Source organism: Phalacrocorax carbo, chromosome 12 (assembly GCF_963921805.1).
Source record: "Phalacrocorax carbo chromosome 12, bPhaCar2.1, whole genome shotgun sequence".
Taxonomy (NCBI): Eukaryota; Metazoa; Chordata; class Aves; order Suliformes; family Phalacrocoracidae; genus Phalacrocorax; species Phalacrocorax carbo.
Window position 1 is genome coordinate 7,899,249 of NC_087524.1, and position 22,587 is coordinate 7,921,835.

General features: G+C 60.3%; 1 protein-coding gene across 3 annotated transcripts in view; it reads left to right on the forward strand.

Annotated features, from left to right (window-relative positions):
- KCNIP2 (potassium voltage-gated channel interacting protein 2) overlaps positions 1–22,587 on the forward strand; it is a 47,242-nt gene that overhangs the window by 22,365 nt on the left and 2,290 nt on the right. The window contains exons 1-8 of one of the 3 annotated variants that reach the window (XM_064463991.1): positions 12,666–13,011; positions 18,896–18,991; positions 20,133–20,257; positions 20,667–20,736; positions 20,837–20,907; positions 21,417–21,524; positions 21,911–22,015; positions 22,262–22,324. In XM_064463991.1, coding sequence (XP_064320061.1) covers positions 12,891–13,011; positions 18,896–18,991; positions 20,133–20,257; positions 20,667–20,736; positions 20,837–20,907; positions 21,417–21,524; positions 21,911–22,015; positions 22,262–22,324 — 759 coding nt within the window. In that variant the 5' untranslated portion in view covers positions 12,666–12,890. Of the gene's footprint in view, positions 1–6,780; positions 7,038–12,665; positions 13,012–18,895; positions 18,996–20,132; positions 20,258–20,666; positions 20,737–20,836; positions 20,908–21,416; positions 21,525–21,910; positions 22,016–22,261; positions 22,325–22,587 lie in introns of those variants that run through there. The other 2 variants (XM_064463990.1, XM_064463992.1) reach the window with 2 other exon arrangements.

Below are 22,587 nucleotides of genomic sequence, written 5' to 3' on the forward strand. Positions count from 1 at the left end.
AGGACTGGGACTTGCACCGCCTTTGCCAGGGCTCAGCCTGCACAGAAGAACCCTCCCAGGCTCTTTCCCCTCCTTGCGCGGGGGAGCCCCTGGGTCTCCCCAGCCTGCAGGGACAGCAGGGATACCCTGGGGATGCTCTTGGTGTAGCGCTGGGTGCTGGGACATGGGAACAGTATCTGCCCTGTGGGCTGTGCCCAGCTGCTGTGCCACCTTCCTGCCCACAGGGACCCGAGCCCTGCAACGGAGGGTTGCCTCACCCTGGGAAACCCTCCCCATGGGCTTTTCCCATCACTTCACAGCCCTGTGGGCCCTTCAGAGCTCTGCACCAGCCCACAACATGGCAATAGGGGAAGAGGTGCCAGGGTAAGCATGGGCCTGACCGAGAAGCGTGCCAGGCTCCAGAGGCTGGGTGTGCCCGCAGGCAGCGCTGAGTCCATCCCTGCTTGTTGGCTCCATCGGGCACCAGCCAACTAGCCCAGAGCAGAGGGGGCAGAGGATGAGTCAGCTGAGTCTGGCCCAGGTGTGAGGAGCAGAGCTGCAGGTGAGGGAGTGGCGTGGGAAGGAGACCTCGTGGTGCTCCCATCCCTACCACCTGCAAGGATGTACTGCAGGTCTTTGTGCCGGTGTCCTGGGGCTTTGCAGCTGGGGACTATGGGGCTGGGCCTGTGTCCCCCTGGGACTGTGTCTCTGGGCTGGCCATATGGGGTGCTGCATGGCCCTAAGGGCTCAGCCCCATGCTGTCCCTGCAGCCCTGCTGGGGTGTGCAGGGTGGCCATGATGCATGGGGCTGGGATGGGCGCAGCCGCAAGGCAATAAGGTGCTGGCTGCTGCTGCTCACCCTCTTCTTGGTGTCTTCCCAAGCTGTGGGAGAAGCCAAAGTGGGGCAAAATCCAGAGTCAGACAGGTTGGTGCCCCTGTAGGCTCAGGTCTGGAGTGGATGTGGAGCTTGCACAGCCTTCTCCCCTCTTGCAGCATCCCCTCTTCCACAGCTGCTGCTCTAGTCCACGTGGCACATTGGTCACTGGGATGCTGCCCCCCCCCTCCAGCCCTATCCTCCCCCATCAGTCCCTTTTGGGGGGCAATGAGCCCCTCTGTCCTCCCTGCAGAGGTGAAGGAGGTCCTACAGGGCTCACCGCAAAGGGCACTGGATGCTGAGCCAGGCAGACCCTGGGGTGGGGTGGCCTCGCGTCTGGGTGCCTTGGGGAGCTAGCCAAGGACGGGTCGCCGATGGGGGGAAAGAGAAATGACTCAATCAATTAACTGGATTAAAACTGTGACTTCACCTCCCAAAAATAGCATTTCGCCAATATTTTAATGTGCTTATTAATAATCTGCTCGCGCTCTGATTAGCAGCGAGGTAATAAGGGATCAGCTGTAACCTAAATTTAACTCTCCCTAATGGATGATGGCCCCGAGAACCAAAAAAAGGAGAGGCTCCTATCCATCAGTCTGGCCCCCCTGGGCCAGGTGATCTGGGCAGCTGCTGCCCAGCTGTGCCCTGGTCCCATCACCTCTGTTGTGGCCCAGCTGGTCCCATGGCACATTTTGGGAAGGTAGCACCCCAGCACCCTATGGCACTGGGCTAGGAGCACCCTATGGGTAGTCAGAGGTGGGTCCCAAGCAGGGCAGAGCCTGGCTGTGGTCAGGGTGCGCAGTCCCCTCCCGAAGAGACAGGTCCCTTGGCAAAGGGTGACTGTCCCGCTCCCTCCCCATCTGCTCCTGTCCCACAGCAGGGCACAGTGCCCTGTGCCCTGTGCCCAGCTGCTAGCGGAGCTGGGGGGATGGGGACAGGGATCAGCTACCTGGCTACCCAATGGCTCTGGGTGGAGCCCCATGCATGCCCCTGGCACACCGTGTGCACAGAGGTGCTTTCGGAGCAAGAAGCCCTGCTCCTGGGCATGTCTATTTACATACAGTGGGTGGCTGACAGGGTGGTTAATTTTGGCTGGGTGGCAGAGCTGTACTGCTGGCAGCGCCGGAGAGCTGGGGTGGGGTGGCTGGGTGGGGGGTGTTCTATAGCTGGTATTGACACAGCCTAAAGTGGGACAGGAGACACAGACTGGTTGCCAGCCTGGGCTGCCCATCCTGCCACAGCTGTGCCTGGGGCAGCATTACAGAGCCTGCCGCCCTCCCCAGTGCGGAGCCATGGGCATGTGCCAGGGCCGCTTTGCCACCCTGTCCTGTGTTCCCTGTGGATGCTCAGAGCAGCTGGTCTTGGGGGAGAAAGGAGGGATGCGGGGATGGACCCAAACACCTGGGTTCTGCACCCCTAAAGGGGCACAGCTAGGATAACACTGTGCTCCTCACCCCATGCCTTGATGGTCATGTCTCCTGGCTGTAGCTGCAGGGGTGGGGGTGGGATGTCTTGTATTCAAAGAGGTGTCGGGGTGAAACTTAAGTCCAGCATCTTCCCCAGCCACGTGTCCCATGGGGTGACTGATGGGGCCAAGTGTGGTCTGGGGACCAGGGGTGTCTCAGGCATGGGTGCAGCTAATCCCATGGGGTTTGGGGGTCTGCCAGTGAGTGTGCCCAAATTCACAGTGGCACTGCCTGAGTGCCCCTGGTGTTGCAGTGCAGGAACCAGGCTGGTTGGCTCTGGCTCCGGGCTGAGAAAAGGAGAGGATGATCTCGTGCATCCTCGGGGAGGTGCTGTGCTGGTGTGCAGGGGAGGAGATGCCAGCACCTCTCTGCCAGAACCAGCTGCCTAGGCCAGCAAGGCTGCAGAGATGCCTTCCTTCAAGGCCCAGTGTCTGGAGCAAGGATGGGCACAGGCATCCCAGTAGAGATCCTGGCATTTGGCAGTCCTGGGCTGCAGCATCATTCCCTGGAGAGTGCAGTTTCCAGGACTCCCAGCTCCTCACACGGGCTGGCAGCAAGGGGCTGAGCCCTGAGGGTCCTGGGGTCACCAGTGAGCTCAGAGCAGCCATCATCCTGCAGCAATGCCTTGCTGGCCCCATGGCAGGGAGACTCAGCCACATGTGTAGCGAGCCCCATCTGTGCTTTGCCCCCTGCTTCCTTCTCCTGGCTGATGGTGCCACTCTCCCCCTGGGCCAGGAGGGTTATTTTTAACTGTTTGCCATGTGCTGCCTGAGCACAATTAAGGTAATTGGTTTGGGAGCCTGGCTCTCACACGCTGCTCCCAATTACCTGCCTGCCTGCCCATGCGGCCCCCCGCCTCCCTGCCCGTGGTGGCCGGCTCCTCCGGCGGGGGGACTGCCGGGACAGGGGTGCCCCAGATAGTGCGGCGGGGCTGGACGGGGGGCGTAAGCGGGCACAAGGGATGGAGCCATGGAGAGGACATCCTTGCACAATGACAGCCTGCTCTATGCCTCCCTGATTGCCATCCTCCTCCTCATCTCCTATTGGTTCACCACCCGCTGCTTCAAAATCATCAGCGGCATCGAAGGTATGGGGCTGGGGACATGGGGGGACATGGTGATGCTGGCCTGTCCTGTCCCCTTCCACAAGCCAGGCAGTGGGACAAGTCAGGCTCTTGGTGTGGGAGAGGGGGATTGGGGACCCTCCTTTCTGCCTGTCTGGGGCACCTCGATCTCCTCCTCAGTCACTCTATTTGTTCCTCCTGGTCCTGGTCCTGGTCCTGCTCCGCTGTGTGCGAGAGCAGCCAGTGGCAGACCACAGCCAAGATGCAGTGGTGCCCAGAGCTGCTCCGGGGGCATCCAGCTCTGCCGTGCTGCTGATATCTGGGTGCTACTGCCCTTCGCTGTGGGACAGGGATGCAGATAGGCTCCCCGGTGTCTCCTGCTCTATGGGGGGTGCCCGGTGCTGATGCTGGGGCCTCAACCTGCATTTTGGGGCTCTTGGTCCCTCTGGGCATGACCTACATCTTTGTTCCTCGGCTGGTATGTTGGGGAGCTCTGGGATGTGGTGGGGGTCCCAGTTTCCCCAGCGAAGGGTCTCTCCAAGGCCCACTGCAGTAGGATGTGTATGCTGGGCGCTTTGCAGGGTGAGACCCACAAGCAGGGCAGGAGGGGTGGCACCAGTGCTGGGGATGTCTGGGGACATCCAGGGCCTCTCCTGCCCAGGGCATATGTTTCTCCATCCATCCGTGTGACCTCTCCCTGCACAGCTCAGCCAGGGCCTCGTGGCTCTTCCCACAGCATGGCCAAATGCTGGCTGGCTGAAGGGGTGAGGAGCCACCCCTGGAAACCATGCCCCTTGGTGGGGTGGGGGGAAAAGCCCTGTCCCACTTCTGGCGGGGTGCATATGTTTTGGATGGCCCTTTGAACATCCCTTGCAGGTGGCTGTGGGTCTGGCTCCATGGGTAAAGCCCTACATGCGAGCCCATGTGTCTGCTCCATCCTCAGGGCAGCTCCAGATGGAGGAGCATCCCTGGGGACCTGGGTGAGCCAAGGGGTTGGTCCCCTGACACCCCCAGCCCATCTGGAGCTGCCCTTGGTGGGAAGGGATGTGCTCTGGGCAAGCAACCCCAGTGAGTTTGGGGGTGCTGGGAGCTGGGCTCTGGTGCAGTGTGTGGCACTGGGATGTGGGACCAGCACTGGGTGCCTATGCCAGTCCTGGTAGGATCCTGAGTTGTGCTGGCAGTGAACAGTGGAGGGCTTTTATTAGCATGGAAATGAGTAATCCTGACGTGGCAGCTGATGGGTGATCTATCAGTGCTCTGCTGGGGAGGCTGGCTGGCACAGGATGGGCATGAGGGCAGGTGGGGAAGCTGTCGCTCCATGGCTGTTATGCCACTGTGCCCTTCGGCCCCAGCATCCCACAACGCTGATGGAGATGCATGAGGAGCTGATGATGGTCCCCTCAGGTGAGCTGAGAAGGTTTGCTTTGCAGAGGAACTGCCCCAAACCCTCTTTGGTGGGACAAGCCCTGGCTCAGTCTGGAAGGCCTCCTATATGGCTGTTTCTGGCCCAAATCATGCTGTACAAATAGCCCCATGGCGTGTGGACAGGCATTGGCCCTGGGAGCAGCTGGAGACTCGGAGAGAGGATGGGTTGCAACCAGGGCTTAGCAAGAAAAATGGCATTAAAAATGAAGTTGGTGTCAGTGGGAAACTTCCTTCAAGAGTGCAACAGGTCTGTGCCATCCCATCCCCAAAGGGACTGGCTCAGGGTGGGGGCGAGGCCAGGAGCCAGCCTGGTGAAATCCAGGCTCAGTGCCTGGAAACTCGCTGCTTTCCAAGAAAAGGAAATGCCAGGTCTGAAAACTTCCAGCCTGAGGTATGTTTCCCTGGGGAAGATTTTCATCTCCCTCCCCAAGCTGCCTCTGATGCATCGCTGGCATCTTCTGCTGGCATCAGAGCCTTGGGAGCATGCCCCAAGCAGGCAGGAGATGCCAAGCCTGGTGGCACGGAGCTTCTAGATAGCCTGGCCATGCCATGACCTGGGACTGAGCAACCAGCCCTCTCCATCCCCTACCAGGGGTCAAATCTGCAGCCTCCTGGGCTGGGAATGGGGGCCTGGGTGGGGGTTATGGCCCTGGTGGGGTTGGTGTGGGGCAGCCCTGCTGGCAGCTCTTCCCAGCATCAGCCAGCACCTCTGCTATCCAGTTCCCCCTGTGGGTGTCCCAGGGTGATGTTTCCTCCCCTGGTGACATATTTTTCTCCCTGGAACATAGCCAACAGGGAGGAAAAGGGGCTTTCTGCCCTGGTCCTGTCGGCAGGGCCCTTTGTGGGGGTAGGAGGACCCTAGAGCTGGGCAGGCTGTCTGCCCCATAGCCTGGGCTTGGCCACCCCACCTGTGCCTGGGGCAGCTGGCCCTGCTTCTTGAAGGGACAAGGTGGGGTGGGGGGCAGCGGTGGCATGGGGGCAGCCCTACTCCCTGCCTGCCACACCGGTGCTGGAGTTGGGTCTGGTCTTCATTCATGCCATATTGTCTACTTGGGGATGGGCAGTGCCAGCAGCGTCCCTGGGGAAAGCCATGCACCCCAATGGGCACTGAGCCCTGGTGATGGGGCCGGGACCAGCAGGCACCTGGCTCCCTGGTGGTCCCTGTGGCCTGTGATTGAGCAGCCAGGCAAGGGCTGGGATGCTGTTAAAAAAAAGTATAGGAGCTAAATATAGCCCTGGTGGCTGTGTGGGGATGTGTGCTTGAGGCACACGGACGCCTGGGTTCTCCCTCTGCCTCCAGCTGCTGTGTGACCTTGGCTGGATCCCTTGGTCCCGCTGGATCCCCAGCCCCTGCATCCCCTCCTCTCCTGCCAGTTGCTGTGCTGCCTGTGGGTCTGGCAGCATCTCTGGCACCCAGCATCACAGCTCCCACTCCCAGCCCGTCCCCCCAGCCCTGCTCCCTGTCTGCCCTTGGCTCTCCCAGCAAGACAGCCAGACCCATCCACCTGCTCAGAAATGGGGCAGCTGGACCTGTTGCTGCAGACCCTCCCCAGGAGAGGGTTGTGGGGACCTTGGGATGCTCAGCCATGGTGGTCCCCATGGGGCAGGCACTCGTGTGGGGTGCAGAGGACAAGTCTGAGTCATCCCCATCCTGGATGTTTAGCCAGTGCCCAGCGTCCTGTCCCTCCCCATGTACACCCCTGGGAACCGAGTGCCTTTTAATATCTGTGGCCTGTTTCCTTAGCAACTGCATTAAGCAAATCGATGGAAGTGGTGTCATTGGAATGGGAGGGCATGCCTCCTTCCCCCCCTGGCCCCCCCATCCCTGCCACCTCCCCACGCTTCCCTCTGCTTGGCCTCTCTCCACTCTTACTCACAGGCACGGCCCTGCTCTTCCTGGGCTGTCGGCTCCTTGAGCCATCTGCCACAGCCCCACACTGACCCCTTGCTCACCCACAGCTGATGGCGGGCACCCCCGAGTAGAGGGGTGACAGCCAATCCCCCCTCAGGGACAGCGGCAGGGGACCCTGGGGATGCGTGGTCCAGCAGCTGTGACGCCTGGGTGAGGGGATTCCAGGACGGCGGTGGGGAGGGGAGGGCAGTGCGTGGCCATGAGACACCCCCACCATGAACCTGGAAGGCCTCGAGATGATCGCGGTGCTGGTGGTCTTGGTCCTCTTCATCAAGGTGCTGGAGCAATTTGGCCTCTTCGAGCCTGTGTCCTTGGAAGGTAACGGGCGTGGGCAGTGCTGGCTCCTCAGGGGACATGGATGTCTGGGTCCAGAGCTGCCCCCAAGGATGCTCTGAGGCTGTTGCATCCATGAGAGAGTCCCCCATGGGACATGGTGTCCATCTGCTGGTTGTAAGGGTGAGCAGGGGGGTCCTGGTGTGGGGAGCAGCGTGTCCTGCCTGCTCCGTGCAAGGTCCTGGTGGCTGGGGACATGGGGAGGGGACAGGGCTGGCAGGGCGGCTGTTGCACGGTGGTGAGTTTGGTGTGTCCTGGGGAGCTGTTGGCTGGGGCTGTGTGTGAGTGTGCAGGTGGGCACCAGGGTGTTTTCCAGCACCTCTACAGGAGCACAATGTCCCCAGGATCCATGATCACCTCACCCTGAACATGAGCTGTCAGACTAAGCACCAGCCTGCAGAGCAGCCAGGTCTGGGCAGGACGGGTCCCTGCTGCATTCCCCGGTCCTGGCTCTTCCCAGAGCCCCACCATGGCTTTTGGGCTAGGTGGGGGGACACAGAGGGTACTGCCTGGCTGGGGACAGGCTGTGCTAGATGCTGAGCGGTGTAAACATGGGGCACACTCATCAGTGCCCAGATCCACTCGGGGGACTCTGCGCATGGTGGGAGGGAGGTCAGGTCCACTTGGCTGGGTGCTCCCTGGACTTCCAGGGGGGGTGGTTGTGCAAAAGGTCCCCCCAGCCCTGCCTATGCCTGCAGACACCCATCTGAAGGGTGCTGCAGCCTGCCGATCCCTGGGGCATAAGGGCACGCACAGAGTGACGAGGTGACAGGCAGTTTGCCTGGTCCACTGGTGCCCTGGTGTGCTCTGCTCCAGTTCCGCAGCTCTGGCTTTCACACAGGCTGGGTGCAGCCATGAACACCGGCTCCCCTCCACAATCAGTGCCGGGGCACCCCTAGGCTGGACCTGCAGGTTGGCCAAGCCTGGGGGGTGGGGAAGGTGGGGGCAGATGGGGGGGATGTCTCCCTCTGGGCCTGTGAACCTGCCTGCAGGGCAGGAAAGCAGATTTCGTTGCTGCTTAACTGCTTGCTTTGTCCCTGTGCTCCAGCAGCAGCACTCATAGATGGATCGTGCCAGGAGGGAAACTGAGGCAGGGGCTGAGCTGTCTCCCAGGCGTCCTGCCTGTGATCCTCGGGGGGGCCACACTGACTGTGCTCAGATTGGACCCCACTCCCTAGTTCTGCTGGTGATGTGGGGGGTTGCCACCCTCAGACCCTGATTTTCCTCCCTCCCTGTGCTTTTTCTTCCTCCTGCAGTTGCCCATAGTTTTGGACCAAAGCTGGTGGCATTGTTTGTGGCTACTCTGCAGCACAGTGGCTCTGAGCATGGTGGTGAGGGGGAGGCAGAGAGACCCCTTGCCCTGGCATCAACCCTGCTGGGCGGTGCAGGACAAGACAGGGACCGGACATTGGCCTGTGTGGCTGCTCCTTGTCTCTGGCCATGCTGAGCCCCGCTCCTCTGTCCCCTGTGGCATGCTTCTTGTTCCCCTGCAGGTGACTTTGCTCTGGCCTGGGCCAGGGCAGGAGGTTGGAGATGGGGCGTCCTGTGTCCAGCCTTGTCCCTGTCAGCCAGAACCCCTCCAGAGGGGATTGGCATGGATAGTGACATGCCTGTCTTGCACAAAGGACAGACAGCAGTCCTCTCTCGTCCCCAGGAAGATATAGTGTCACTGTGCAGCATGGGGAGGCACAGCCTGCCCTATCCCCCTCTACCAACATCCCCGTGCTGGGGAACTGTAAGTCCATCGGGCCTGTCTGGAGATGTGCCCCAGGAGTGGGACCCAGGTGCCCCAGATTTGCAGCAATAGTTCTCATCACCAAAAGGTGCCCAGAGGAGAGGGAAATGTGTTACTCAAGGGGCAGAGATCAGATGAGGTTGAGCTGAGCACTGGGCACCATATGGGAATTTCTGTGGGCAAGTGGCTGCATGGTGGGATGGGGGTGAGATGCTGCTGTGAGGGTCACCCCACCTTGGCTCAGGAGGCAGCAGGTAAGAGGCTTTTCTCTCTGGGGAAGGTCCCAGGCAGTGTCTGGGGCTGGGAAATGCTGAGTCCCCTCTGGGGGTTGTTTACCAGCCATGCCTGGGCTGGTGGTGACAGCCCAGGGACTGCAAAGAGCCTGAAACCACACACTAATGGCTCAGGTCTGCCAACAGACATGGGCCCTGCCACCCCCTCCGGAGCAATTGATACCACGTGCCGTGCTTCCCGTGCCCCAAGCCTGTGCTCTCCCTGCCCCACCCCTGCTGGTCCCCTGCCTGCAACTGTCTCTCTGCCCAGGCTGTGCTGGTGGTGTCCTGGGGATGATGGTATGTGCTGGGAAGTGCCATGCCACCACAGTGATGGGCTGGGGATGGAGCACCTCCAGAGGAAACCAGAAAAATGCCCCAGCCCTGGGGAAGGGCTCAGTGGGAGCATCTTGCAGTGAGACCCTGTCTGCCCCCTGAGGGAGGACTGTGGAGGGGAGAGGGACAATATGGGGGAACTCCAGGCTTGGTGGGTTCTGAGACTCAGCTGGATGAGGCCACAAGCAACCCGTCCTCCATTTGGAGCTGGCCCTCCTCTGAGCAAGGGCTTGGATGGGAATGCTGGTTGTCTGTCCCCCCTTGGTGTGTCCTCTTGGCACTGTCCCCACTCAGATCCCGTGCAGCCTTGGTGGCATGGCCAGAGCCGGCGCCTGGTAGCAGAGGCAGAGATCTCCCATGGGTGCTCTATGCTCCAGGGGCGATTGATGCCAGAGCTGGTGTTGTTTACCTGCTGGTTAATCGCGGATGGGCCATGTCACCCCACTGCTGCCCTGTGCCACCACGCCTGCCCCCAGCCCCAAACATCTTCTGGCAGAGCTGCACACATGCTGCTGAGCTGCCCGGGGGGGTCCCAGCCCCCTGCCAAGAGCCCACTTTGGCCAAGTGCTCAGGCGAAAAGAAACACTATCGATTTTGGCTCCTGAAGTGCAGCATCAATAATTCAGTGTGGAGCAATTGGTCCCAGCTGGGGGGAGGGGTGGGCAGGAGGTAAAAGGCGGGAGAGCTGCCAGTGTATCCCGGCCTCAGATGAATATTAGATGAAGCTGCAGATTGCTATCGGCAGGATAACTGGTGCCTGCCTGGGGCTGACAGGGCTGTCTCTGCCTCAGCTGGGCCAGGGTCTGTGCGTGGGGCAGGCAGGATTGGGGTGTCTTGGAAAGCCCCTGACATGGGGTGTGCTGGCCTCTGCCTTTCCCAGGGGGCTGCTGCTGTTGCTCCAGAGATGAAGATGGGGAGGGGAGAGCAGAGTCTGGGGAGAAAAGGGAGGGAGCAGCAGCCAGTTTGGGTGCCATCAGCACCCCAAAGGATGCCAGGCAGAAGGGTGGTGGAAGCAAACAGCATGGCCACCTCCTGGTGTCTGGCTCAGGGCGAGGGCCCCTCTGGAGAGGGGAGAAAATTAGCATCCCCGCGGTACTGGTGAGAGCGAAGCCCTGTGCCAAGCTCTGCTTTCCAGGAACCCCTTTGGCAGGAGCATGGTGTCTTGGCTGCAGGAGGGACCGGCCTTTTGGGGCGCAGTGCCAGGGGGTCCCTAGGCTCAGGGCACTACCCAGCCTGGCAGGTTTGACAGACCCAAGAGGCCAAGGTGAGCTGGCTGTGGGTGGGGTAGGTCTTGGAGCATCAAAATTCAGCCTGGGACAGCTGCAGGTGCTCCAGCTTGGAGTCTGGGGTTCCCTGGGCTGGAGTACACCAGAGATTTCCCCATGCACGGTGGTTTTAACCCTTGCCTTTCATTTTCCAAGGGCTGGCAGGTTTTTTCAGCTGGCTGTAGGGCTGGGCAGGGTCTGGTGGCTGAATCAGGAGACAGCTGCTCACTCATGGTGAGGCTTGCAAAGTGGGAGGGGAAGGGGCAGAGGCGTATGGTAGCCATAGCCAGGCTCTGAGTCTGGATCCCGCCACAGCCCTACGCTCTGAGGAATGCTGTCGCTGGTCTGCATCCTGCCAGCTTGGAGAACTTGGAGAAGAAGGTCTCCTGGGGACCTTATGCTCCTCTGCGTGGAGTATCTTCCACATGCTCTGCACCCAGGGACATCAGCCCTGGTCATTGCCATGGACACGGAATAGTCTGCGCTGTCTTGCCTTGCTTGGAGAGGGTGAAGCTGGGGGAGAAGGGGACATAGTTGTGGGTCCCCTTGGCTGTGATGCCCACGGCTGGGGTCCAGGCAGGGCAGCTGTCCCAGAACTCAGCTCCCCAAGGACTGCGGCACCCATGGCACCCTGCTGATTCTGCCTCCGCATGGTGTCATGTCCTGCTCAGACCAGCCAGACGTAATTAGCTTGTTGAATTCCTTCTCCCTCCGGCCTTGTGTTAATCACTTTTCACATTGCTTCCCTCCCAACTCCCTCTAGCCTGGCTTGCTCTTTCTGTTGCTGATGTGCCTGGAGGGGGGAGCAAGGGGACCCTGCTGGACATGGAGCAGGGACTCCACTCTGCTGCATCCTGCCCCAGAGATAGACTCTGAGCCAGCAGGCAGAGGGGCAGGGAGGTCGCTCAGCCACGGGGAGGTGAGAAATGGCAGGCTGGAGATAAAGCAGTAAAGCTAGAGAGCAAGGGAACCTGTTGGGACAGCCCTCCTTTGCAGCCCTGCTTCACTGGTGGAGGATGAAACCTTGGAGTCCAATGGGAGAAGCTGGCTTGGAGCTGGCCTGAGGCTCTCTAGCACAGGGTTGTACTGGGCTGCAGGGTGCTAAGAGCTCAACAGGATTAGACCCCAGGACTGGGCACAGGTGGGAATAGAGGTGCCCTGGCCAGGGCCCTGTGGGGTTGTGGTCCCCAGAGTGCAGGCAGCAGGAGGTCCCATGTACCATCCATGCTTGGCTGCAGCATCCCCTCCCTGGCATGCAGGGAAAGGTCTCATTCCCCATAGATGCCTGCCCTAGAGCTTGTTATTCTTCTGGGGCAGTGGATGGCCAGATCAAAAACAGCTTTTAGGTGAGAGATGCATAGAAAATCAGCTGAGAGCCTTCCTAATAACCACTGCTGCCAGACTGGGGTCTCTGCCCTGCTGTCCATGAGGCAGGGCTTTGGGTGGGCTGCAGGGAGCCCCCACCCTGCCTAGCTGCCCTGCTGTGCTGACCTCCCTCCAGGCAGCAGCCCAGAGTGGAGCGGGGCACGTTTCCCTCTATGAGCAAGCAAGGTACATGGACCTTGCACACAGCTGTGACTTACTGGTGCGGAGAGATGCGGATGTTCCCTCAGGAGGTGAAGAGGGAAGGGGTAAGGGTGGCAGGTATCTGTGGATGTGATCGGCGGACAAGGCTGAGCTCTGAGGCAGGGAGCTTCTCACACCGTGCTGTGGGTGCATGCAGGTTGAGGGCACTGCCTGGGGGCAGATTTGGTGGTCTGGGATGGGGCAGAGGGGCTGTCCTGGACAGCGCTTGTTCCTGGGCTGGATGACAGCAGTGTCCTGGGGGACAGTGAGTGACTGAGCTCCAGGGTCGGTACCACCACACGCTGCTGTTGGGGTGGGAGTCAGGGGCTGCTGAGCCTCCTCCACACACCCATTGGTTCCAGCTCTGCACCTCTCAGCAGCTTTCCAGGGCTGTGGAGTGCTGGTGCCAGGCTGTGTAGGTCCAGGGTGACAACAGCGGGGTGTTCTGGGGAACCTGGGGTGAGAGCTAGCCCCTAAGTCCCTTGGGCACATGCATGGGCTTTCCCCTCCCCTGTAGCCTGGGTGCCCCGAGGGACCCCGGAGGGTGCCGGGGCGGGAAGAGGGAGGGCCAAGGCAGGTCTCTCCTCCCCTGCCCTCCCCTCTCCTCCCTTGCTGGGTCTGTTGCTGCCAGACCAGCTGCCTGCTGGGGCTGCACGTCTGGGGGATGTCGGTTGCTGGGGCGTCCTGGGACCCGCAGGGGCTGCAAACGGTGGGCATCATCCTGCTGCTCTGCTCCAGCCTCAAGCTACTCCATGCCCTGGGCATCATCGACCTGCCCAGGGGAGGTGGGATGGGGACGGGGATGGGGATGTGTTGCAAAGGGATGGGGAGGTTGTGCTGGAGGTGCTCCTTACCTTCTGGCTGCAGGGTGCTTGGGGGAGGTTTGGAAGGATTAGTGTGTTTTGGGGCATTTGGGGGGTCATAAGGGTGTGGGAAGGTGTCTAGAGTGTCTGGTGGCATTAGGGAGTAGGGAGCTGTGGAAGTGAGGGTGTGTGGGGGCTGGGGTGTGGGGCTGTTTGGGAATGTTGGGGTACTTGGGGGGCACTGGGATGCAGGGGTATCAGGGATGTTGGGGGGGCATCTGGGGACATTATGTGGGGTGTTGGGGTGCAGGATCCTAGAGAGCTGGGGTGTCTGGGAGCATTAGTGTGTGGTGAATATCTAGGTCTGGAGGCATTGGGGTGCTGGGGGACTGGGACTATCAGGGGTGTTGGAGTCTGGGGGCTTTGGGATGCAGAGGGCTGAGCTTTATCAGATAATGGGGAAAAGGGTTGCAGGTGACTGGGGCTGGGGAGAGGGGTGGGAGCTGGGGACAGGGATGGATGGATGGATGGATGGATGGATGGATGGATGGATGGATGGATGGATGGATGGATGTGGGGTGCAGCACCATACAGGTGAAAGTTTTCCCCACTGCGGCAGGAATTGGTGGCAATGGGGGCAGCATGGATAAAAGAGGCTGGACCCCTCAGCCCCTTCATCCTCCCTGTAAGAGTGTGCCAGGGCTGGGGAGGGAAGTGGCTGACGTGGGTGCTGAGCTCGCTGGATTGGCAGGTGGGTGCTGAGGACAAGGCTGGATGTGGCCAGCAAAAAGGATCCAGAACATGTCAGAACAAGGGATGTAGGACCTGTTGGTCATGCCTGGCAAGGGCAGGAGTGCAGAGCGCTGCACGGTGCTGCTGTCTTGTCTGCTTTGGCTGCCTTTCTTGGCTGTGTCACAGACAGTCACAGCTCAGGCAAGGGCTGCCAACAGAGTTTGCATGAGTGCAATTTGGGGTTTGTTTGCCCCCATCCCCTCCACCTCCTGGCTGGTGCTGGGGTGATATGAGATGAAAGGGCTGCAGATCACATCCCCTTGGGCAGCCAGCAGCCAAATCTTGGGATAGGAGCTGGGATTGTACAGGTAGGAGTGATCAGAGGAGCAATTAGTGGATGAGCAGAGGGAGGGGAGGAGGGCACTGTGCCCGGGAGGTGCTTTCAACCCCCTTGTGATGGAGGATGTCCCTGAGCTGCCTGAGATCTGGCTGGACTGTGGCTGAGGCATGTCCAGGCTTTGTCCCTGTGTCTTTCTGGGGAGGGTATGGATGGCATCTGGGTAATAGGTATGCAGAGCACCAGCTTCCTTACGGGGCATGCTGCCTGCAGCCAAGAGGAGCTGCTGCTCTGCTGGGGCATTTCTTGGGTAGCTCCTCTGGCACCTTGGATGCGCCAGTTCCTGCTGCCAGAGATGTCCCTGCTATGGAAGTGGTGATGGGGACAGAGCAGTGTGTGTCCCTGTGAGTGGGTTTTGTGGCAGGACAATGCACATGGCTGTCCCCGTCCTGCAGCATTTGGGGAGCCCCTGAGCTCCACTAACCCTTGGCATCCATATCCCATCCCATTCTCTTCTCACAACGTTTTTCTGTGGTGTGGCCTGAGATATTATTATTCTGCCAACACCTCTGGGCACAGCCAGGCTGTCTGGGAACACTGTCACAGGCTGGGTATGGGAGTGGGGACAGAATCACTGTAAGCCCCACTCCGCTCTGCAGCTTTTTCTGGCTCATGCCCCCATCTGCCTTTGGGGCCTGCTTGGCACGAGGGTTGTGCAGCTGCTCTCCCCTCTCTGGCATTGGGGAACATCCTGGCCCTGATTCTCTGCTGTCCCATGAACTACAGGTCTTGCGTGGCAGCTTTGCTGCTCCCAGCTCCTTCAGCCCTGCCAGCTCTGGGTGTCCAGGCTGAGGCTGCCCCCTGTGCCCCCCCCAAGACAGGGACTCTCTGTCTGTCCCCGCCCTGGGAGATGCCAGCTCTGATCTCACTCCCCTAATGGATGACCGTCTGGCCCCAGCAGCTGCTGCAGGCACCTTGGCCCTGGTTACACTCGGCTCTGTCACTGCTGACTGATGAGGGCCATTTGCAGAGCTGCTGCTGGCAGGACCCATCCTGACCTGCCGCCCCCTCCCAGGGTGGCTGGGGGATCTTCCTGTCTCTTCCTCCTGCTGGCCTTCGGAGCAGACTGTGGTCCCCCTGAGCAGGAGGCGGCACTGCCCAAGGCTGGGTGCTGTGGCAGGGGAGCAGACTGGGGGGCCGATGGACCCTTCTCAGAGCTGAGCCCTGCACAGGGATGATCATGAGCTGCAGGTTGTAGGGACAGCTGGGCTCAGCATCACTGCCCAGATGGACCCAGAGCCATGGCCTGGCAGGGGGGGCCTGGGGACGTGCCTCTGGCCTTTCAGGAAAAGGTGATGCTCTGGAATGGGATGGGGGCTCTTCTACTCAAAACAGCATGTTCTGGGAACTGCTGACCCCTTCCCCATGCTCCCTGGGCCTGCCCTGCCCCTTCTTCTGGCATATCCCCCTACCCTGGCTGGGGTTCACCATCTTGCTTCCCAGCCAGGCTATCTGAAAAGGTAGAGGGTCCCCTTGCCTGGCTGTCCTCCACGGCCCAAACCCTCCTCCTAGGGCAGGGTGCTGGGGCAGATCATCCCTGGGGGACCAGCTCCTCCCGACCTCCCAGTCTTGCCCCATGAGGACAAGCAGGGACTGTGGGAGCTGCATGACCCACCCTGTGGCTGCTGGTGCTCTGCTCCCATCCTAGAATGGTGCTGTGCCTGGGCACAGAACTGGGGACACTGTGCGGGGGTATCACTGCTGTGGGATGCACATCTTCCACCCATGGTGATGATGCATTTATTAACAGGTTACTGAGAATGGGAGGGGGAAGTTTTGGCACTGCCTGTTTTGTTATTGTAGGTCCTTTTCTAGCAGGAGGGTGCTGGGGAAGGGGTGGGTCGGTCTCCCCAGCCAGCTGTCACTGGTGGCTCTGGCTCTGTGGGGAGGGCAGGGACATGGTTATGCATTGGGCTGACCCTGGCTTCTCCTTTCTCTGGGGAGACCACGGAGCAGCCCAGGCTTGGTTCCTCCCTGGGAAGGTAGGTGTCAGCCCAGCACTGTGTAACCCCGACATGGTGGCCCTGGCTGGATCCATCCCCCAAGGATACATCAGCTCCTGGTGGCTCAATACAAAGTGGTCCACGGCCGTGCCAGTGGCGGTCACTGCTGAGGCCTGGGGCTTGCCCGCTGTGGGTGCCTTCAGAGCCAGTGTCCAGAAACCTCCAGGATTCATTTCAACAGTGTATGGAGGTGGGGCTGGGAAATCCTCATCGTTTTGGTGCTGCCCAAGGATGGAAGCTCAGTTTGCGTGTGTGTGTGTGTTTCGAAGTCACTGGGCGGTGGAGTGATGCATGGGAACCGACACACCACTTAACCCGGCAGACCTCCTGCCACAGACAAAACACTGCCAGCCCTTTCTGTTGGCTTGTTTTGTGCCAGCCACTTGATGGCTCTTGCAGAGGGGTGGAGGGCAGAGCGACATCTGGAAAAGGAGCTGTCACTGGCAGGGACAGGGCTTTGTGCTGCAGACATCCCACGTGCCCAGCGGGGCAGCATGTGGCCAGGCTCCTCTCGCCAACTGTGGACAGAGCTCTTTCCCAGTGAGGGGGAGCCCGGCGAGCCCCCAGACTTGCTCACAGTATGGATGCTGGGGGACAGAAAGGGGACAGCATGTCCTCCCCAGCAGAGCCCTCAGGTGCACCAAAGCCAGGACAGCAAAACCCCAGCCCTCATCACCCCTTTCCTGTTGTTAAGCTGCATGTGCTGAACGTGCTCCCTCTTCTGCCCCAGGGCCTCTGGAATCAGGCCCTGTTCGGTTTCCTCCTTAAGAAAACGCCCATGTTCTTTATTTTTTTTTCTTTTTCCTTCTTTATAACAAACTAAAGTGTAACTTGCACCTGACCTGACCTACTGCACGTGCCTATACCTGCTGCCCCTGTGAGTCCAACCACAGTTTACTCTCTGTTGCATCTCTGTAGCTGTGTGGTTTCCCTCCCACTCCGCTCCCTCCCCTGGTCTGTCACCCTGGTGCTGGGTGTTGCTCTGCCTGCCCTGTCCCTTCCCCCTGGGTGAAGGGACTGTTCCTCCCCCGCAGATCTCTTCCCACTGCTGCAGGGACCTGGCCCCAGGGCATCTTTGGAAGGCTGAAAGGTGCAACTTCCCTTTCTTTCTGCAAGTTAAAGCCCTGGAAAAGTAGTTGGGCCAAAATCAAGTTTTATGCACAACTGATTCCACTTGTAAGAAGGAAAAAGCCTCTTTCCTCGCCTGCCCACAAACCCTGGAGCAGAGAGAAGCCAGGCTGTGCTTCCAGTGCCAAGATCCTGGCCCTCACCCTTGCCTCTGTTGCCCAGTGACAAATGCCAGAGGGTGGTTTTTTTGCATTCCTACGTGTTTGCATGTCACTGGCACTCTGCTGTGGATGCCACTTCCTTGGGAAAAGTTTGGCCTCTCCGAGTGGCTTTGTGTGATGTCCTGCTGTGACAATGACCTCCTGGAGCTGTTTCCCATAGCCCCAGAGTGATGGAGCTGCCTGCAGACCCACATTCCCCTCCAGACGCTGTTGCTGCATACCATGCAGCACCATTTCCCCAGCACCTGGGGCTCAGCTCAGCCCCAAAAGGCTAAGAAAGCTGCCAGGGAAGCCCCATCTGATAGCCCCCTAGAGAAACAGCACCAAAACCAGGGCTCAGGATGTGCAGGCATTGAGACCTGCTGTGTGCATACTTCCAGGGTGCTTGGAGCAAACGTGGTGTCAGCAGAGCCCCAAAGGGACCTTGCGCCTTTCATCCCATTGGTGCCCTGTGCTGCTGTCTGCCTCCCTCTGGGGGCTGGAGCCTGGCATGGCCTTGATCCCCTCCTCTTCCTCCTCTCCCCACCTGCAGCATTAGTCCTGCACTGAGTTTGCTGGCTTGAGGCACTGCGGGAAGGGAGGGAGTGGGTCTGCAGCTGTGGGGCAGTGCCAGCAGGGAGAGATGGGGCTGAGCCAAGCCATTGGGGTCCACATGGGGGAAGAGGGGGTGGCAGGGGTGTCTGTACAGTGAGGGGACCTGCTGCTTATGCAGGGACTCTGGGAAGCGATGGCCATGGGCCAGGCTGACATGGAGAGCCCCTCACCCTGCCCCATAGCCTGGCCAAGGCAAAGCCCTTAGCCCCGTTCCCCTTCTGGCTGTCTCAAAAAAGGTTCCCAGGCTCAGATTCCAGTGCCGTGTTGGGGTGGGGGTGCATGCCACAGTCTGGGCTGCATGGCTGGGTTCGGCACGTGCTTTGTGTTCAGCTGTCATGTGCCAGCAGGATCAAACCCGGCCCCAAGCGCTGGGGAGGATGCAACGCCCTGGCTCAGCCGCAGGCAGTTCCTCGGGTTCCATCCTGCCCTGCCTCCCCGCACAGCGGGTCATCAGGGAGTACGTATTTGGCCTCGAGGCTAAGGGGCAGAGTCCAGCCCTGCCATATCCTGGGTCTTTGGGCTGCTGGGTGCCTCTGGTGCACCCTGGCATGCTCTGATGGGGGGCAGTGAAGAGGTGCTGGGCGTAGGTAGCCCAGCAGGGTTGCCCCTTTGCCATCCCCATCCTTCCCAAGGAGGGAAACTCCAGTGCCGGGTTTGTCCTGGGATGAAGCAGAAAGGCTGAGCAGAGCCTGGGCTGGGCGTTGCCTTCCTGCTCCTCTGGCCTGAGGCTGCATGTGCTGCCTCTGGCCCCGCTCACCCTGCGCCGGGTGCCCAACCCTGCTACCTGCCGGGTCCGGGGGCTGCTGCTCTGTTAACTCTTCTTCTGCTTGGTGACTCCTTCTTTCTTCCAGGCAACCCGCCAGGCCAAACTAAAAAAGCGCTGAAGCAGCGATTCCTCAAACTGCTGCCCTGCTGCCGGCCCAAATCCATCCCCTCGCTCAGCGAAAGCAAGTGCTTCTTCTTGCCTTTGTGTGTGTGCGTCCCCAGCGGTGCTGCTGCCTGCCCTCCGCCCTGGCCCTGCCCGCGGGAAGGGGACGCCTCCACCACTCCCTTGCCCTGGGTTTGGGGCTGTCAGGATCAGCCCTGCCCCGGAGGGGTCCGATCCGATGGGCTCTGCACCCACCTCTGCCCTCCCCTGCTTCCAGGCTGGTTTTCCCCCCGTCCAGCCTCCCAGAGCAGCTCCCACAGGATGCACAGCGGCGAGACCTGCTTTGGAGCTGGCTCATGGCAGTGGGACTGATTTAAGGGCTGGGGTGTTGTTGCTTAAAGCTCAGTGTCGGTTTGGAGATGGGGGGGGGGGGCCAAAAGGGGCTGAGCAGAGAGTGAGAGCAGAGCTGCCCAGAGCCCCCTACCCACCCTGCACTGGGTGTGCTTGGCCCATTGGTGAGTCGAGTCCCTGGCTGGGGTCTCCCCCTGCCCCCACAGTGTAAGCTGATCCTCCCTGGGAGAAGAGGTGAGTATGGAGGGGCAGCCATGCCCCATGGAGGGGGGGAGTACCTGCTGTGGGGCCACAGCCCCTCTTGGTTGCAGTGGGTCTGGGGGTGCTGGCTGCTGTGGACAGGGGTCATGCAGCTTGCCACATGGGGGGGGAGAAACCATTGATAAAGGGGATGCACAGCAGGCAGGATGGAGTCTAGACAAGGCTTGGGGGGCATTTAGGACTGGGGTTCTGGGGGGAAGCTCTCCTGCTGGACACCAGCCCTGGTGCAGCACAGGCCTGCATGATGTCCAGGGTCTTGGCACCACAGAACAGATGCCTGTGCTGGGGGGAGGAGAAGAGCAGGCGGGGGGTCTCAGCACTGGGGGTGTTTCACACCCTCTTTCTGCCCAGCCTAGGGTGTACTGGAGGCTGGGGGGGACTGTTGCTGAGTGTCAGCCACTGGTCTGTCCCCAGGGTGTCTCTGAGTGTCCCCTGATGGCATAAACCCAACTCCAGCTGAGCGGGGCGCCCCAACAATGTGTTACCCTGGGCAGGCGTGAAAGGATGGGGTGTGCCGCGCAAGGTACGTCTCCTGCCCCCCGGCATGGCAGGGCAGGGCAGGACGGTGCTGTCCTCAGCCACCCTCTCTTCCCCTGCGTTCCTTGCAGACAGCGTTGAGGATGAGTTTGAGCTCTCCACCGTCTGCCACCGCCCTGAGGGGCTGGAGCAGCTCCAGGAGCAGACCAAGTTCACCCGTAAAGAACTGCAGGTCCTGTACCGAGGCTTCAAGAATGTGAGTACCCCTTGACCAGCTTTGTTAGCCCCCCCCGCCCACTGCCACGTCCACCTTGGAGGGTGCTTCGCACCTGGTGGTGCCCAGGGTTTGCAAAGGCTTTCGGGACCTTGGGTTGAAGTTTGTATCAGGCTACAGCCTGATCCCACCTCCAGGGAGCTCGGTGGGGAGGCCTGATCCTGTGTTCCATTCCTTGGGTGCAGAGTCCCCTCCCTGGGTGCCTGAGATGCAGAGCCCCTCCAGCGAAGGATGCAGCCCACAAAATCAGGGAGATGCTCCAAGCAGCCTTACCGGCCACCCCACCAGACATCACAGGGTTGGGGGGCGAGGCAAGGGAGCAGCAGGGATTTCAGAGGGTGCTCAGCCCCTCTCTGCAATGTGGAGGTGACGCTATGGCTTGCCCTGGCAGGAGTGCCCGAGCGGCATTGTCAATGAGGAAAACTTCAAGCAGATCTACTCACAGTTCTTCCCGCAGGGAGGTGAGTGCCCATCCCTGTCCCCATCCCTATGCCATGTGTGGGTGCCTCTGCAGAGCAGGAGGTCACAGAGCACCGCCTCACGCTGTCTGCTTCCCCCCAGACTCCAGCACGTATGCCACCTTCCTCTTCAACGCCTTTGACACCGACCACGATGGCTCCGTCAGCTTTGAGGTGAACTGTGGCTGAGGAGGGGATGGCAATGGGGCAGGGAGGGCATGTTCCTTTAGGTACTGGAGGCTGGGCGGAGCAGCATTGCTGTTGCAGGTGGATGGAGAGCTTCACAGGAGCTGATGGAGATTACTAAATTCCCAGAGGCAGTGGAAAACAGGGAAAAGCAATAAAAAAGGGGGCTTTCTTTATTTTCTGGCTAGTGTCTTTTAGGTACAGAGACTTTCAGGCACAGCCATGGCTGGGTCTTGTTTCGGGCTTTGGCTGAACAGCAGGTCCTGATGCGCATTGTCCTCTGGGGTGCTGTGACCCAAGGAACTAGTGTGGGACATATTTGGGCACAAGCAACTAATTTTCCCCAGGCTCTTTTTGATACTCAAGTTTCCCTTGTTAGCCTAGCTTTGGGGCTGAGATCCCCCCCTGCGGGAGGGACAAGCAGGGCTGTGCCCTCCGTGTCCATAAGGCCCTTTGTGGCTGTAACTCCCGTCTGCCTGCCTTGTCCATCCGTGCAGGACTTTGTGTCTGGGCTGTCCGTCATTCTGCGGGGCACCATTGATGATCGCCTGAACTGGGCCTTTAACCTCTACGACCTGAACAAAGATGGCTGCATTACCAAAGAGGTGGGACTGGGGGGTCCAGGCTGGTCCCTGGGGCCAGTGTAGATCTGCACGTGGCAGGGACGGGGGCAGGACTCTGGGGCACTGGCTGAGCTATGGAGGAGAGCTGGGGTGGAGGGTCAATATTTGCTGAGCTTAGCTTTGCAGATGGACGCCTCCTGGCCCCCTGGCACCGGGGTGTCTCTGGGGTGGAGGGTGGATGAGGGGCGTGATGCTTTGGGGCTCCATCATATGTGCAGGCACACACATGGCCCCACACCATGCAGGGAGCCAGCAGGAACACACCTGAGCACCCCACAGGTCCTTTGGGAGCATCATGAAAAGGGTGTGGGTCGGGGACCAGGGGGAGGCAGAACCCCATGTTGACCCTACAACCCCCTTCCCTCCAGGAAATGCTGGATATCATGAAGTCCATCTATGACATGATGGGCAAATACACTTACCCAGCCATGCGGGAGGAAGCGCCCCGGGAGCATGTGGAAAACTTTTTCCAGGTGAGTTGAGCACACCCTATGGGAGCAGAGCTCCAGCATGGAGCCCATGGTGCCCAAAACCTGGCACAGTGCAGGAGAAAACACCCCACACTGGGGATGAAGCAGGGCTATGCTGGAGCCAGGGTCAGAAAGGGCCATCCTGGTCCTGCTGGGTGCTTGGGGATGGCTGGGGTAGGGGTGCACTGTGTCCAGGCCCTGGGGCTGGGGCTGTCCCTGCCATGCCCCTCGTGCTGTGCTTGTCTGCAGAAAATGGACCGAAACAAGGACGGCGTGGTGACAATTGAGGAGTTTCTGGAGTCCTGTCAGAAGGTAAAGCTACCAGCAGCTTTGCTCTGGGGTTGTGCCACCTTCCTGTCCCTTGGGGACCTCTGTCCCCCCATCGCCATCCTGGCAGAGAGGGGGCGAAGGCAGGGCTCCCAAGGGCAAGGCTGGGGCACTGCTTTGGGAACTGTATCTGTGCCAGCATCTCTGTGCAGAAGAGGAGAGCCTTACCCCAGTAGGGCTTGGAAACTGCCTGTAATCCCTGGGGTTCTTGTCCCATGGATCAGAGCTGCCATGAGGGTAAAGCCAGG